Below are 17798 nucleotides of genomic sequence, written 5' to 3'. Positions count from 1 at the left end.
ACATTAGGAAAAAAAATTCCCAGCAAGAGTGGTCAGACATTGGAATGGGCTGCCCAGGGAGGTGATGGAGTCATCAACCCTGGACGTGTTTAAAAGTTGTTTGGATGTAGTACTTGGGGATATCATTTAAAGTGAACCTTGTAGAGTAGGGATATCAATTGGACTTGGTGATCCTGAGGGTCATTTCCAACTGGAATATTTCTGTGATCCTGTGATCTTCACACCAAACTCACTCTGAGCTGAGAAAACAAGATGAAATTTCTCAGCAACCTGCATAGCAAACAGCTCTCTGGAAGACCCAGTCTGATGCAACTTTGCTAATCCCACTGTGCTTACTTCAGAGTTGAATCTGGCCCCTAGATCCTACATTGCTCCACTTAACACAGCTAACGTGTGTGACTAAAGCTCTGTTCAGCTCCAGATGGCCAAACGTCAAATAAATTGAAAAACAACCATTGCCAAATCTCTGCTTAGAAGGAAAAAAGGGAGGGAGAGAGAGAGAGAGAGAGAGAGAGAGAGAGAGAGAGAGAGAGAGAAGATACAGAAGAAATCAGAGAGAGCATTGACTTGGCATCAGAAAACATAACGCCGCATGCTGCCTTCCCCTTTGTAGCTCCCTTTCACACAGTATTTAGCTCATAAGAAGTAATGAAAAGATGCAAAGGTAATGAAAACATGCAGTAAATCTCTGCCTCTAGCTGTTGAACAACCTTTTGACTCTATTCATCCTGCTAACAGTGTTTATGTCCTCCGAGACAGAAAGTTACCATACTCCAGATTAGGGGTAAGACCTCCACGCCCCTCCTGGCACACAAGGTACTCCAAATAGGTTATAAAACAAAGTAACAACTATAGCCAGATAGTGCACTTTCTTTAGAGAAGATAAGGCATGACTAGAAAGCAAACTACGCCCTAGTAAAACAAAACAAAACAAAACTGTACTTGCCTGGGGTTAAGCTAAGCAGAAATCATGTTCAGCAGCACCTGATCATGCATGATTGAATAAAAACATCCATTTACATGCACATACAATTGGTAGAGTTCCTCATGCTTCCAGCTGGCTTCCAATGTAGCTGTCTCAATGGCAAAAGTATTCAACAGAGCTACTCAGTTCAGAGCAAGGTTCAGCCCACAGGGAAGAATATCATAAGGGGGGGCTACAAGAAAGCTGGGGAGGGACTCTTTAGGATGTCAGGTAGTGATAGGACTAGGCAGAATGGAACAAAGTTAGAAATAGGAAAATTCAGACTGGATGTTAGGAAGAAGTTCTTCTCTATGAGGGTGGTGAGAGCCTGGAACAGGTTCCCCCAGGAGATGGTGAAAGGCCCATCCCTGGAGGTGTTTAAGGCCAGGCTGGATGAGGCTCTAGACAGCCTGATCTAGTGTGAAGTGTCCCTGTCCATGGGAGGGAGGTTGGAACTAGATGATCCTGGTGGCCCCTTCCAACCCTGTCTGATTCTATGATTCTAAGAAGGGAGAGAGGAGGGAAGGGACAGCAATATTTTGATCAATATACAGAACTGAACTAATGAAGAGTAGGATCAATTTCCAGTTTTAAACCTTCTCTTCCCTGCACTAAGCTACATCTGGTATCAGTCATAACACTCTAGAAGCAACTAAAAGTAATTTTCACACCTTCTTCCTAGGATAGAATGTTATCCAGGATGTCCTAGATGAGATAAAGCAGACTGCAGATGACATACAGACTTTACCTAGACTGTTATAACTGCCAGGAAGAGCAATTTCCCAAAGACCACAATGCCTGCTTTTGTACTTTCACACAGGGACAATTCAGCTTCATGTAGCTGTACATATACTGCACAAACATGAACACATTTTTTTTCACATGCTTTTCACAATATATTTCTAAATAACAATATACTGTTGAGGTGCTCTGGCAGGGGGGGTTGGACTCAATGATTTTCAGAAGTCCTTTCCAACCTCTACCATTGTGTGATTCTCTGTATTGTTGTCATATACAAATGAACATGCAAAATCCCACTTGTTTTAAACAAAGTCTCCTAAACTGGGTTTCAGAATGCACACAGCAGAGAACCCCAGAAGTTGCAAAATACTAATGGTGAGAGAGACTTGAAAAATCTCTTTGCCTTTTCCTGCTTCAAGTCAGGATGAACTATCTCCATAACCATTCTTCTGCTCAGTGTCTTCCTATGCTTTATATCATTACCAAAATGTTGACTCTCTCGAACACAAATCTGGAATTACTCTGCTGGCCTCCACAGCTACTCCAGATTTACACAACAGGGTATAGCTTGCCTTCAAAGAGCTCTGCTACCAAAAAAAAAGATGGGTTTGGACAGTTTGGTCAATATATTCTTTGCCCATAAAACAAACACTGTGGTTTCTGAACTGCCATTTGGGCAAGAAATAGATCAGAAATAAAAGGCATACTGATTATCTTTTGAAGCAGTCAGGAAAGACTGAAGGGATCAAAGGGGTCTGCCTCACCCTCTGATACTGCAGAATCCTATGCTGAATTGTAGCCAATAATACTGCCTGACATTTTCAAGATGGATATAACAGGAAAACAAGCATTTTAGAAAGGTTTTTAACTTGCAGCTCCTAGTAGAAAATGAATGTGATGCTAAACATTTGTACTCCAAAGAAGAACAATTTAAGAGTGGCATGCTTATAGAGCCCAGAAATATTAATGACAAATAATGCTGGAGAGAATGAAAAGATGAATTAAAGATTTCCTACTGCCTTATTTTGCATTACAGAAATTAAGGAGAGTGGGGTAGAAAAATGAAACTTAATTGTAGTCAAGAACTACTTCAGTCCAGGATGAGTATTTTTTTCTGGAATACAGACTGTGGTAGAAGCATCAATGAATGCTAAGTGCTTTACTAAGAACTGGACACTAGCACACATTTTAAGTGGACCAACAATCCCCCATGATGGTATCCACACATCATTTTTTTATCTCAGAACTTGGAAAGATCTCAGATGCTCTCTTACATGGCCCATTGGCCAGATTTTTGATGTAACACTTGCGGCTGAGAAGAACACACTAAGTAAACTGAGCTTTCCCATCAGCACGAAGGAAGATACACTGTAACTGAAGCTGTTAAATTTGGAACTGTTAATTGTGTTCAGGCAGCAGCAGGGATAGAATCATACAATCATAGAATCAACCAGGTTGGAAGAGACCTCCAAGATCACCCAGTCCAACCTAGCACCCAGCCCTAGCCAGTCAACTAGACCATGGCACTAAGTGCCTCATCCAGGCTTTTCTTGAACACCTCCAGGCACAGTGACTCCACCACCTCCCTGGGCAGCCCATTCCAATGCCAATCACTCTCTCTGGGAAAAGCTTCCTCCTAACATCCAGCCTATACTTCCCCTGGCACAACTTGAGACTGTGTCCTCTTGTTCTATTGCTGGTTGCCTGGGATTTACTTTCTCTTCCAGTTATTCTGTCTTCTCAATTTCATTTGCATGAACTGTATTTTCATATAGAAAAACTACATCCACTCCTTACCTGTGCTGTGTCCAGCTCTGGGGCCTTAACATAGGAAAGACATGCACCTGACAGAGTGGGTTCAGAGGACAGCCATGAAGATGATCTGGGGGCTGGAACACCTCTCCTGTGAGGATAGGCTGAAAAACCTGGGGTTGTTCAGCCTGGAGAAAAGAAGGCTCTGAGGAGACCTAATAGCACCCTTCCAGTACCTGAAGGGAGCCTACAAGAAGGCTGGAGAGAAACTGTTTACTAAGGCCTGGAGTGACAGGATGAGGGGCAATGGTTTTAAATTGGAGAAGAGGAGATTTAGATTGGATGTTAGGAGCAAATTCTGCACCATGAGGCTCAACAGGGCTCAGAGCAACCTGATCTAGTGGAGGATGTCCCTGCTCACAGCAGAGGGGTTGGACTATATGACCTCAGGAGGTCATTTCCAATCCAAACTAGTCTATGATTCTATAATTCCTGAAACTACTTTTGATCAGTTCTGTCTGCACCTGTGGCGCTCTTCAGACATGCCAGAAATCAAAAAGACATTGCAGCTGATCTCATAATGAATCCATTCTCAGTGAGTTAACACAGGACTTCTCTTGGCAGAGAGAATCTCTTTAAATTCCTCACTTGATAGGGTTTCCCAGTTGCTTTGGGAAATCTCTTAATACTTAGAATCATAGAACCATAGAATCAACCAGGTTGGAAGAGAACTCCAAGATCATCCAGGCCAACCTAGCACCCAGCCCTATCCAGTCAACTAGACCATGGCACTAAGTGCCTCATCCAGGCTTTTCTTGAACACCTCCAGGGACGATGACTCCACCACCTCCCTGGGCAGCCCATTCCAATGCCAATCACTCTCTCTGGGAAGAACTTCCCCCTAACATCCAGCCTATACTTCCCCCGGCACAACTTGAGACTGTGTCCCCTTGTTCTGTTGCTGGTTGCCTGGCAGAAGAGACCAACCCCCACCTGGCTACAACTTCCCTTCAGGTAGTTGTAGACAGTAATAAGATCACCCCTGAGCCTCCTCTTCTCCAGGCTAAACAACCCCAGCTCCCTCAGCCTCTCCTCATAGGGTTTGTGCTCCAGGCCTTTCACCAGCCTTGTTGCCCTACTTCTGCTTGAAATTTCAACTTGCTATGCAAAGAAAGCATTAACAAAAAAAAAAAAAAAAAGAGCTAACTAGCTAGCAAGGGAAGCAGCAGATTCTTTTTCAAATCAGCAACATGGACCATGTAAGCCAGCAGGATGGAAAGGCATCAAGGCTGGAGCTGTTCAGCCTCACTGAAGATCAGCTCTGCTATGCAAACACAGAAACACAGCACCAAAATTGATTTTATGTTTTTCCCCTCAGAAGTCATAGGCTTGTACACGTGCTTTACTCTCCTTTTCAGGCCCTATGCTTGTGTGACATTGCCAGGGAAGCATCATTTTGTAAAGCTGGGAGAGAAATCTAATTGCTTAAAAATAGGATTTGGCAGAGCACCAGCTCCTAGATCAGTCTGTGAAGCATTCAGAGGTTTAGGCAGATAAGAGTTTTACCTCAAGCGATTTCAAACCAGTATTTTCCTCCACTGCCTTCAGAAAACCACAAAAATATTTACAGCAATTGCCATTTACTTCAGCATGCACTTCCATGGCCTGACTGCTGGGTTACTTGGGATGTCCAAACAAACAGACAGACAAAAAGAAACCAAACCAAAAATCTCTTTGACATCAGAGCACTTTCAACTCCCTCTTGCAATTCTCCAAATGTTCTGCACTCCCATCTCTTTTAACCTTTTTTAGATTCAGGGCCAGTTTTAGTCTGTGTCAGCTCTGCCTCTATACCAGCTTGAAGATGACTTTTTCACCTCACTCTGCTTTAAATATGTCTTTTTTTGCTCACTGTTCCCAGATGCCCTTCTATTTCTTTTCCACTTTCTCCAGCTCTTACTCACTGCCTCCTTCATCCACTGCTCTCGTGACTTTGCAGTCTAAGGTAGAAAGTGTAGGAAGCAAATTTAACAATCAAGAAGAAAGTGTAGGAAGCAAACTTCACAGGAGTAGAACAAGGCTCAATCTCAACCTTGCTTCCCTAGAAAACTGAGTCAAAATTTGTGTTAGTAACATACAGATATTTCTGGACCTGTACATTGGGAGGGAGGATTCAGCTATAAAAACTGAGTACCCTATAAGAAACATTCCACATAACTTTGATAGTCTTTCAGGAAGATAAACTGTGTGGAACATAAGAACTAATTAATCTCTTTCCCTCCTGTGTGGTGAGCACAGGTGATTATAATCTTTAGAAGACTACAATCTTTAGCTATTTTCTATACATCAACTCTGTACACACACATTCAGACACACACACAACCACCAAAGAGATCTATGCTGGGGTTACCCCTTCCCTGCAATTCCAGCCACAGTCTTCATTAGTTTCATCTGGCTGCCTCCTGACCTACCCTCACTCAGCCATCCCCTTTGGGCAACAGCGCCAACAACCTTTACTAAAAATACCTCCTAAGCATCATAAATAGCAAGATGGCAGGATTCTGCATCCCCCTTTAGGCACACAGTCTTTCTACTTTTCACAAACACAGAGTGGCAACAATGGACAGAGCACAAAGTGCATCTCAGAGCACTGCTCTGCTTGCCCTGCGTGCCTTGCAGAAAGGTAAAAAGAGAACTTCCACTCTCCACAAAAGCTGTCACCAGAGGACAAGAGAAAGAGAGGGAAATGGCTTTGCAGAGAGTCACAAAACCTCCCAAACCTACATTTTGAACATGCTTATCTCAATAGGATTTGCAGCCTAAAACACAAGACCAGCGTTATTAACGAAAACTGAAGATCTGCAGATTATCTGTGCCAGTCAGGGAGCCACAGAGTCAAAATGCAGCCAGTAAAGGGGAAGGTTGACTCCTGCTCTGCTGAACTTCTGCACCACCAGGAACTGTACAGAAGAGGCTGGCTGCAAAGCCCAGCGCCAGCCCGGCTGAAGGAAATGCTACACCTAAAGTTACATGAGCTGCTCAACACTTAAAAACTCTCAGCATTACCTAGGGACTGAGCTCCTGTTATGCTGACATACACAAAACACACTACATACCCTAAGATCAACTCTTCCTTAAGTTTTCAGCCATTGGCCGTACTGAACTTATTATGGGTAGAAACTTCACGGGTCTGTGAGATTTGTTGACCCATACACAGAATCACAGAACCACAGAATCACAGAATGTCAGGGGCTGGAAGGGACCTCAAAAGCTCATCCAGTCCAACCCCTCTGCCACAGCAGGTTCACCTATGCTAGATCACAGAGGAACACACCCAGGCAAGTTTTGAGTATCTCCAGAGAGGGAGACTCCACAACCCCCCTGGGCAGCCTGTTCCACTGTTCTGTCACACTCACAGGGAAAAAATTCCTCCTCATGTTTACATGAAACTTCCTATGCCTCAGTTCTGGAGTTTTCCAAAATCCCAAATTACAGTAAAAAAAAAAGGTTAGATAGCTTTCTTTGCTTTATATTCCCATTTACATTTTATAAGATTAAAGCCAGACAAATTTGCCACTGTTCAGCTGCAGCTCCAAGAGAAGAATATCACAAATGTGCAGGAAAAGAATTACTATGTTGGAAGCATGGAAAGAACTACAGTATCACTGTGTCAACTACAACAGTCATGGACATTGCCTATGGACAACTTTTATATATATTTTTTTTCAATTACATTTTCAGAAAGACAGAAAACAAGGTAATAACATCAGAACTGTGATTATTTATGTTATGAATGCACATAAGGAGTTGACCAGAGCTTCTTTTTCTGAAATGCTGGGGTCCGAATATGCATTGCACATCTAAGCACAGAAAACCTATTTGTTATTCATCTCAACTAGCAAAACATCTGGCAACAGAAATAGGAAGGGGGGGAAATAAACAGATAAACTATTTATAGATATTTTTGGACAGAGATTACTTCAGGTCAAGTCAGAAAGCATCCCTAAGCTGCAATCACCAAATTCTTTTTTCAGTTATTTTGGATTTAAGCTGATGTTACTAAGAGAGAATTGTGACATAGGCTTTATATAGCAGCTGCCAATTCAACAATGATCAAAGTTTTATTATTCTTCCCTAGATCAAAGTCTGGACTGGATAATTTTGGGATTATCTCCAGCTCATAAAGCAGAATAAACAGTTTTGGATAACCACATTATTATATAACAATATTGTCTTCTTGCAATAAATTTTGTTCCTATTTGCGTATGCCACAGATTTTTAGTGGACTGTCTGATTATCATTTAATTGTTTTATTGTTTTTCTAGGACAATAAAAGAGAAAATTATACAATAGCAGCAGAAGGCCAGAGAAACATTCAAATCATGTCCTGTGCATCTACATTCATATGCAGAGGATAGTCATGAGTTCAGGTGAAACTAAGATTAACAGAAATAAAATCAGGTGTAATTCCAGTGAAAGGCAATGGCTCTTACAGCTCTGCCCATCATAAACCACTCAAGTCACCTGCTGATTTCCATTTGTGGAACAAAGGAATTCACATGCACACCTTGGAACAGCCTGGCCATGCATGTACACACTCTTTCAACTGGAATAAAGAAACTCCTTGGCAGACAAATTAGTATACTTCCTCTATGCTGACTTTCATTAGCAGGGATAAAATATTGCTTCACAGGTAATATTGCTTTTGCAACTAAACCTGATTTTAAAAATGCCTCACTCTGGTATGCTTTCACTCAAGATAAAAAAGGGGGAGGGGATGAGGGGAGGGTGTGTGTCCCCTTTTGGTTTTTATCTGAGAAAACCACTGAATTCCACATTGTCTATTGACCACATGCTTAGCTATATTCCTTCTCTGCTAACAAGCAATTTACTACTACTTTCCGTGAAATGGCAAGTCCTAAACCTATCTCTTCTTTTACATCCTAATTCTATGAAATTCATTCACCTCACACTGTCTTGACTGAAGCAAGCTCTTCCACAACTGTTGAACCTAGCAACTTAGGACAGTCGAGAAAGCCAGTAGTTTCACACAATCACAGAAACATCCTAGTCAGAAAAGACCCTCAGGATCACCAAGTCCAACTGATATCCCTGCTCTACAAGGTGTACCCTAAACATATCCCCAGGCACCACTTCCCAAACAACTCTGAAACATCCAGGGTCAGTGCCTCAGCCACCTCCCTGGGCAGCCCATTCCAACGGCTGACCACTCTGGCTGGGAATTTTTTTTTCCTAATGTCCAGTTTAAATCTACCCAGTCACAGCTTGAGGCCATTCCCTCTTGTTCTATCACTATTTACCTGTGAGAATAGACCAGCATCAACCTCTCTACAACCTCCTTTCAGGTAGTGGTAGACAACGATGAGGTCTCAGCCTCCTCTCTCAAACTAACCATTCCCAGCTCCTTCAGTCACTTCTCATAAGATTTATTCCCAGACCCTTCCTCAGCTTTGTTCCCCTTCTCTGCACTTGCTCTAGCACCTCAACATCCCTCTTGTAATGAGATGCCCAAAACTGAACATGATACTCAAGGTGTGGCCCCACCAGAGCTGAGGCATAAACTGTTCCACCTTCTCTGCATGTGTAGGGCCACACAGTTAGAGCTGGAACATCTTTTTCTCAGGGCTGTACTATACTCGCTTAGCTATATTTCTTTATCGTTAACTATGTTTCATCTCTTATCTAACCTGGTTGTCTCCCAGACTCTGTAATACCAAAAATAAACTGAAAGCTTTCATCACTAGTTAAAAGGAAACTGTAATTTGAGCAGCAGTTTTGCTGACTGTTGATCAAAGATGCCTCATACCAGCTGATGCAATAAAAACAAAATCAGCTTTATAATGACAGTAATTAAAGCAGAATCCTTTCATTGCATGAAATCCCACAGTCCACACTCACTGAAGGAAAGAGTATTTTAAATGAGAGCACATTAAAAATGATTAAGCTGAGATTCCAGGTATAGCAAAGGGAATGACAAGTATTAAAACAAAACAACAAAAAAAGTTAGGGGAAGTGTTTCAGCTTTGTGTTTTGTATTAAAATGTGTCTGCCCATCTCTATGACAATACATGACCTGCTTTGACATTCCAGAAACATGTTGTCCTTGTAAAGACCACTCTGACAAGGCCACTCAGTTCTCTGATCTATCCAAAAGGAACACTGCTGAGTGCTCTCCAGTAACTCACCAAGAGAAAAAAAAATACCTATAAACATGAAGTAGCAAAATACATTCTTGGCTTCCTCAATAAACAGCAACACATACTGCACTTTTCAGCATGCTCCAGAGCTAAGCAAAGGTCTAAGGGCTTCAAGGAGACAGGACCTCACAGTTTGCTGGCTGGCTCGGAGCATTTTCTTACATCACTGTGTAAACTGAAATCACAAATATGCTGCAGGAAAAATATAAAACTTTTGCCTCACCTTTGAGTACACTGTCTTCTTCAGAGCTCCTATTTCACAATTCTACACACCTGCCTTTTTTGCAATGATGACAACAGATTCTCCTTCCACTTCAGAATGTAGAGCCCAGAGGAACAAATGAATAGGTTTCAGCAAATGTGAAGTGTATGCAATATTCTCTAGCCAGGGGGCAGTAACTCCAAGACTATGTAATTGCACCAGACTCATCACCACAACTAAGTCTGTTGAAACTGGCCTCATCAAACTGTTTGCAACAACACAGAAGCCAACGCAGGCTGCAAAATCCAAACAAGAAACTGGGCAGGTACTTAGGCAGGTAGCTCATATTCATCTCTCATGAAAGCTCTATGCAACCAACACCATGCTGAGTTTAAGTCTAACTGCAATGTGTGCATGTAAACAGCAGGCACTGCACTGTGGACATGGCTTTATGGTTTACATGAAACAAACTGACTCACCAAAGCACTAATACTGGTTTATGCATGGGAAAAAAAGAACACAAGACTCCTCCGTCACAGGTGCACCCTGATGAAGCCTGTCTGGTCAACTCTTGTTTACAAAGCAAGGATTTCCCTATATTACAGCCTGGTAAAAATACTGAATGCAATTCTCAGTCATCTTTACAAGGCTGGGACTCCTCTTTGGGTTTGAGTTTCTGAAAAGGAAGCTCTTGCTGAAAACATGACACAGTAAGGGCTGAGCAGCTCTTTAAAAGGGAAGCTCACAGAGGCTTTTTCTGCTAGTACTATATGATGTCTACCATTTTCCTTGGGTTTAGTAAAGACCACCACCTGCTTAGGCTACACACTGAACCCTAGGCAGTATGTGATTTAAAAAAAAACAAAACTAGGGGCTACCTGCTGGTCTTGGAACTTACAGACCAGTCTGCTTTCCACTGCAAATGTCTGCCTTCACACTGCAAAATGAAGAATCATAGAGTCACAGAATGTTAGGGGTTGGAAGTGACCTCCAGAGATCATCGAGTCCAACCCCACTGCCAAAAGTAGGATCCCCTAAGGTAGTCTGCACAGGAATGCATCCAGGTGGGTTCTGAAGGTCTCCAGAGAAGGAGACTATAAGAAATACTGCACCAGTCATGTGAACTAACCATGTATGGTTTTCATCTTCAATTACTTACATTATTAGGTAGAATAAAATAATTCTAAATATTCAATTCAAACCCATTAAAAGAAAAAATCCCAAGAGATTGTTTTCAGAGACCACAAAGTACATGAGGTTCTGGTGTTCTTAACTAAAAGCAATTTTACTGGCTTTTCCATCCATAAGCTGATGCTTATTTTCCTTCTGTGCAATTCCTTTCAAAGCCATGCATTTAAAATAGATCCTACCTCATTGTCCCAGTTTCCTCTTGCCGTTGCCATTAGTCTATGCAACTTTTTCCATGCATTCAGGCCTAATTTTCATTAATCACAAAAGTTAAACAGCACAGGCTAAGCTTTATTGAAGGGGGAAAAAAAGTGAGACAAATATGCAAAACTTTAAAAGGAGCAGCTTAAAAGAGATACTGCTGTTATAAGTCAAATACCTCAATAAAATATTCTTCTTCCCTATCAAAACAAAAGGTCTAAAGATTTGGCTGCAGCAACTGATTTTCCTGTACAGACAAGTACAGCTTGCAGTGACAGTCCAGGTGCTGATTCTGAGATTTTTAAGCCACTAAATTGAGGTTCAAGCCCTAAAATGAGTGACTGGAGAAAACAAAAAAAAAGCACAAAGCCAAAACAAACCGAAAAGCAACCAAAGTCATTACATGTATTTGGAAGAAATACACAGAAAGTGCAGATAGGATTAAATAACAGCATGAAATCGGCACAGAAGGAATTCAGGGCAAAAGCTGGGGAGAAAAAAACCTTCATAGTCAGCTCCAAACTGTGACTGCACAGGTATTCAAAGTGGTAGCAGCTGTGTCGGCATGACTGCACACACAGCTCCTTCTCAGGTCATGCTGCAGAGCACCGAACCCTGCCAGGAGCATGCTCCTATGGGCTGTGGAGCAATTGTGCCAAGGAAAATGGTGGAAAATGCTAGAACAAGAAGCACTTAAAGCTACAATAATTAACTATTGTAAACATGCTAAATTTCTCTTGTTGTAATATTAAAGAAAGTCCAGCCAGCTTACACTGCCTCCACTCTCTAAGTCTCTCAGCCTGAGGGCATTCGGCAACAGCTATGCTACAAATTACATCAAGAACAGATTATTACATGCCTGAAAGAAAGATCTCTCTGACAACAACTAGAAAAACACAGCAATATATTTAAAAAAGGACCTGGCAGATAATATTGTCACCCCTTCAGTGCCTGGTTCCTTCAGGTATAACAATATTACCACGAGAATCACAGACCACAATAAAAAGTTGACCCTAGCAGCTAGTTATATAAATAAATCAGCATAGACCTCAATCAAAACCACCACTGCCTGCAACAGCAGCCATGTCTACAGCTATTTGAGGAGGTAGCAGGTTTGCAAAAGAAAAATAAAGGTTATTGGTGGAATATGCAGGAGTTGACTATTTAGTATATAAATATTTCTTTCATAGAAAAATCTGTGATTTCCTCACATAGAAGTCCACAGCTGTGAGATGGATCAATCAAGCAATGCACACAGTGTGGATGAAGAAAGAACTGTTACAGAGCAAAACAGAATGAGCTAAAGTTTATCAGCTTCTGCTAGAAATCTCTTACTGGCTCATGTGAGAGCAAACACAAGACCAACAAGAGGCCCAGAGGAATAAACTTCCCTGTTCTGATTTGGCTCTGAGACTCATAGAAATGAAAAAGATCGTTTAGTTCTTGCCTCATAAAATGAGGACAAAATCTCTCTCCAGTATCTGAAGAGGGACTATAGGAGGGCTGGGGAGGAACTATCAACAAGGTTTTGTAATGACAGGACAAGGAGTAATGGGTCTAAACTGGCAGAGGGGAGATGTAAACTAGATGTTAGGGAAAAGTTCTTTACAGCGAGGCTGGCAAAACACTGGAAGAGGTTGCCCAGGGAGGTTGTGGCTGCTCCCTCCCTGGAGGTGTTCAAGGCCAGGTTGGATGAGGCTTGAGGGATCTATTCTAGTGGGAGGTGTCCCTGCTATGGCAGGGGGTTGGAACTGGATGATCTTTGAGGTCACTTCCAATCTAAACCATTCTATGATTCTATACCAACATCAATGGTGATTTGTTTGTCTGAAATGAGAAGCATTTGATCTATGTTTGGTAGAAATTCCAATAGGGAAAGACAAGGATTGTAGTATAAAATAAATTCTTAAACAACCCTACTACTTTGACTACTGAGTAGGCTAAAAAATGTAATTATCTCCTCTACAACACCCACACTTGCAGCATCAGAGTGGTACAGTACAACCTGTTAATATTAGACAGCAATAATATTTCTTTAACACTGTTTTCTGTCAAAATTCAGAGATTTTTATTATGGCACATACACACAAAAGAAAAAAGTTTAAAAGACACCACTGTTGGTAAAGCTCCCATTCACATGCCTTTATATTCCTGAAGAAGTTGCCTACTGGACTAAACGCAGCTCATACTAATTCTTCCCAAAGAAATGTAGTAAAGATCTTTGTATTTCACCACACCAAACACTGCCATTTGTGACTGTTTGCTCTAGCAGAACTGAAGATTATAATAGTTAAAAATAGCCATGTTTCCATTAACTTAGACCTTCCTGATAACAAGTAGTTTTGACAGTTTTTAAGCAGTCTGAGATAACATGCACAAGTAGGTCACAGTCATACTTGGCTTTAGAGAAATGTCTTTCATCCAGAGAATTTACAGCTCTTTGAAGCAGCCCCTTAGGTAAGCAGCAACCTATAAGGCTACCCCAACACCCAAAATCAGTCATGTATGAGTCCTAATAACAACTACTTAACAACAGCTCAAAGAAGAATATGCAGCCTCTTGCGAACTGCAAAACTGAAAAGCCTGACTGACGTCAACAGCAACTCTCCACTGATCCCAACAGGCTGCAGGACAGGTCGTGAGAGTGCCCTGGGAAGGGCTCCAACTTGATGGGGAAGTGAAAAGGGATTTTCAGAGTTCATTTCAGCTCCCAAGTCAATCACTAGATTTCCAAAATCATTATTTGTTCAAGCTTCTGGGGATAGTCAGCTGTGCTGCTTCATCTGGCATTTGGTCAAAACATCTGCTAGAGCTGCACTTGGAGGAAAGCAGCAGCAGAAGGTAAGAGAACTTAGAACAGCAAGAAGTGTGGGACAGGTGTGAAGGGCTGCAACAGCCTAGTGTGTGAAGGGTGGAAGAAAATACAGGAAAAATTCAGAGAATTCATCTCAAAGCACAGGTGAGCCACTAGACCTCAGTGCAATCCCTCTCCAAAAGTTAGCTACCATTACTTCTACTGCATGAGTATTAGGGAAGCACAAAACTCTTCACCAGAGCTCCATTTAAGGCAAAATTACATGAATTTGTGATTTTAGTTAAACTTCATATATTGATTTACAATCCGTCATAATGTCAATGACTACATGGGTAGTTTTCATAGAATCATAGAATCAAGCAGGTTGGAAGAGACCTCCAAGATCATCCAGTCCAACCTAGCACCCAGCCCTAGCCAGTCAACTAGACCATGGCACTAAGTGCCTCATCCAGTCTTTGCTTGAACACCTCCAGGGACAGTGCCTCCACCACCTCCCTGGGCAGCCCATTCCAATGCCAATCACTCTCTCTGGGAAGAACTTCCTCCTAACATCCAGCCTATACCTACCCTGGCACAACTTGAGACTGTGTCCCCTTGTTCTATTGCTGGTTGCCTGGGAGAGAGGCCACCCCCCACCTGGCTACAATGTCCCTTCAGGTAGCTGTAGACAGCAATGAGGTCACCCCTGAGCCTCCTCTTCTCTAGAAGAGCTTCCTTCTCCCAGCTCACTCAGCCTCTCCTCATAGGGTTAAATAACAGGGAACTAGAACAGAAGAGTTAAAAGGAACACTCGAAAAGTACTGCTGGGTTTCAGGAGTTTCTTCTGTCATCTGTTGCAGTCAGTTCACTAGACCATGCTGCCTCCTGGAGCAAAAGAGACGAATAGAGACCCATACAGATTCAACACTAATAATACTGTGACGGTTTCTACTATCCTTTGAGTATCTACTGCAGCTTAGTAATAAAAATGGCACAGGTGAGTTTTTAACTCCTTTGCCATTCCTGTTCTGCTTTGCATATGATCAACAAGCCGACAGCTCCAAGTGCTGATGCGTTCAGAATAATAATGATCACCTTTTGGACAGCTAACATAACAAAATATTAACAATCAATATTTGCTGAGCATGCAGACCTTGATGATACAGTGGTTTTAATGAGACTCCATATGCATGAGGTAACCTGCCTTCATGAAGGAAAGGATCCCTATCTGATATTTGGACAAAGCCCTAATCCCTCAAAGACTCTCTTCTTAATTAAGCTATATTCTCATAGGTAACCTCATTAAGATCCAGCATATTACATAAATGTGTAAAAATTATGTTGATATGTAACATTTTAATGGCAGCAGTGTTTAAAATGATTAATAATAATGTCAGTCTATACTACTTCAGCCTCAAAGAGCCTTTGGCCAGTACTGAGTAACTTTTCACAGGCACTTTTTTCCCAACTAAGTTAATTTGTTAAAATGGAAAAGCTGATATTGATAGACATCAGTATCTCAATGTCTTCTATGAATCTTACTCACTGCATCCCTCAAGTCTTACGGACTCCCTCTCTCCAATGAGTTATTCTGAAAAACTTAGATGGCATGGAAGAGGCTGAGAACAAGTTCACCCTTCTTCTCCAGGCAGCTCTGCAGCAGAGTCAAGCAGGCACCAAACATCATGTGTTGTGCAGATGAACAGGAAAGAGAAATTTGGGAGAGAGGTTTGGTGGCAAGAGGGAATATGGCCAGTGGAAACATTTCCTAGCTTCCCATTCTATATGATTAAGTTCCGGTGAGTCATCTGCAGAGCTGCAATTGTAATTTTTTTCTACCACTTCCTCAAATCCAGAGATACCCCTTGCAAGACAAAAAGTCCAATCCACATTATAAAGCTCTGCTGGGTTTTCCCCACAAGTACTAATGCAGCCTTAGTACAGCCCTGATGCTAATATACTTAGTGTTCTTCCAGAAACGGATTCTTCAGAGACCAATCCAGTCCATTTCTTCCTAAAGTAAGAATTCTACTGTGCCACAAAGATTTATGCTGCTCTAACACCATTTATTATTTATATCTAAAACTGGTGTGATGCTTTAGGAATATGGTCCTAACCACAGAATGCTGACAGCCTTTCAGCAGTCACACAATTCATTCCATGTGCAAGAAGCTCATCTAAGCATCAGTGTGAATCCAAGCAAATTAAAAAGATAGTCCATGGTGAGCAGTATTTAATACATAAAGATGCAGATAAATAAAAGGACAAACATACAAGATCTATTTCTACATTCAGGGGGTTGTTAATTTGTAGTACATATTTTTAAGAGTGTATTTTTTCAGTTCAGAGAAAACTGGGAGTGGTTTTATTTGTCCTTGTGCAGTGTTCTGCCTTTGAGAAACGCTTACAAGTATTTCTGCTCTCTTGTGACAACGTTCAGAACATGTTTAACTTCATGTTCCCAGTCCTTTAATTGGTACTAACTATCTCCTAAAAACCCAGAAGCACCAGTCTTTGGACCACACCTGCATCAGTTTCTCGTATTGTGAGCAGAAGTTTGGAACAAGCCAGGATCTGCAGTCAATGAGGTTGATCTTTTCTTCTCCAGCCCAGATTATCCAAGCACACAGTCAGAGCCTATGCACAAATGCAGGCAAAGGACAAAGACTATTCAAAGTTTAGGCCGTAATTAAAGCAAAAGAAGATTTAATCTGGAATTAAAAGTGCTGATTTTCAGCCAGATACAAATGCTCACCAGAGGTACAATCTGACGATGGAATTTGCCACCACACCCGAAGAGGAGCACCTTCTTTACAATGGCAGGACAAGCCAGATGCCCCGCCAGCAGACACGCCAGTACCCATCATTTAACACCTCCTAAGCAGAAATAGCCACCCACTTCAGACCTTAACCTCCCTCATCACTACCACCCCTTCCCTGCGCGCACACACACACACACTCCCATCACCATTTAAAACGCAACAAACCGCCGCCCCCGTGCGCTGGGGAGAGGCCAGGCGGAGTTCCCACGCCTCGACCGGCAGGTGCGGCTGGGTGCCCGGCCTCGAAGGATGCTGTGCAGCGCTGAGCCCCGCCGCAGCCCCCTTCGGAGCCCTTTCCCCGGCCGAACTGCAAAACGGTACCGGCAGGCGAGGGCCAGTGGCGCGGGGAAACCTCTTCACCTTCCCCCGCTCCGAAATCGCCCGCGCAACCTCCGCCCAAGCGCAGCAAGCGGGGCACTGCAGCACGGCCAGGCGCGCAAGGTCAAGCGCGGCTCCTCCGTGCGCGCCCAAGCAAGCTGGCAGGGACGCGGACCCGGCGCGGCACGGCAGGGACCCACCTCTGGCAGACATGGCTCAGGCCAGCGGGGACCCCGCGGAGCTCCAGCGGTGGCAGCGCACGGCCCGCACAGCCCTACGCCCTCCGCGCCGCGGCGGCCGATGCGGGGGGGACGGCGGCGCTGGGCCGGGCCGGGCTGGGCCGGGCGGGTCCGCGTCGCCGCCGCGCTCTCTCCCTCCGCCCCTGCCTGCCCGCCGCTATGCGGGGCGGCGCCAGGGGCCGCCCTGCGGTGCCTGCGGGCGAGCGTGAGCCCGAGCCCGCGGGCGTGTGTCCGCGGGCGTGTCCGTGTGTGCCGCCGCGGACTGGCCTGCCGGGCGAGGGAGGGGCGGCGAGGGGCCGCGCTGACTCCGGTGAGGCGGGACTGAGCGCTGGGAGCGGTGGCGGCGGGGTGGGGGGGAG

General features: G+C 43.4%; 1 protein-coding gene across 1 annotated transcript in view; it reads right to left on the bottom strand.

The window, feature by feature from the left end:
- ABLIM1 (actin binding LIM protein 1) overlaps nt 1–17530 on the bottom strand; it is a 238280-nt gene extending 220750 nt beyond the window's left edge. The window contains exon 1 of the mRNA XM_064144336.1: nt 17401–17530. Coding sequence (XP_064000406.1) covers nt 17401–17413 — 13 coding nt within the window. The 5' untranslated portion in view covers nt 17414–17530. The remainder of the gene's footprint in view (nt 1–17400) is intronic.
- Nucleotides 17531–17798: the final 268 nt, after the last annotated feature.

This window comes from Pogoniulus pusillus, chromosome 6 (assembly GCF_015220805.1).
Source record: "Pogoniulus pusillus isolate bPogPus1 chromosome 6, bPogPus1.pri, whole genome shotgun sequence".
Taxonomy (NCBI): Eukaryota; Metazoa; Chordata; class Aves; order Piciformes; family Lybiidae; genus Pogoniulus; species Pogoniulus pusillus.
Note: the sequence above shows the minus strand (reverse complement) of the source record. Positions and strands in the feature narration are given on the sequence as shown.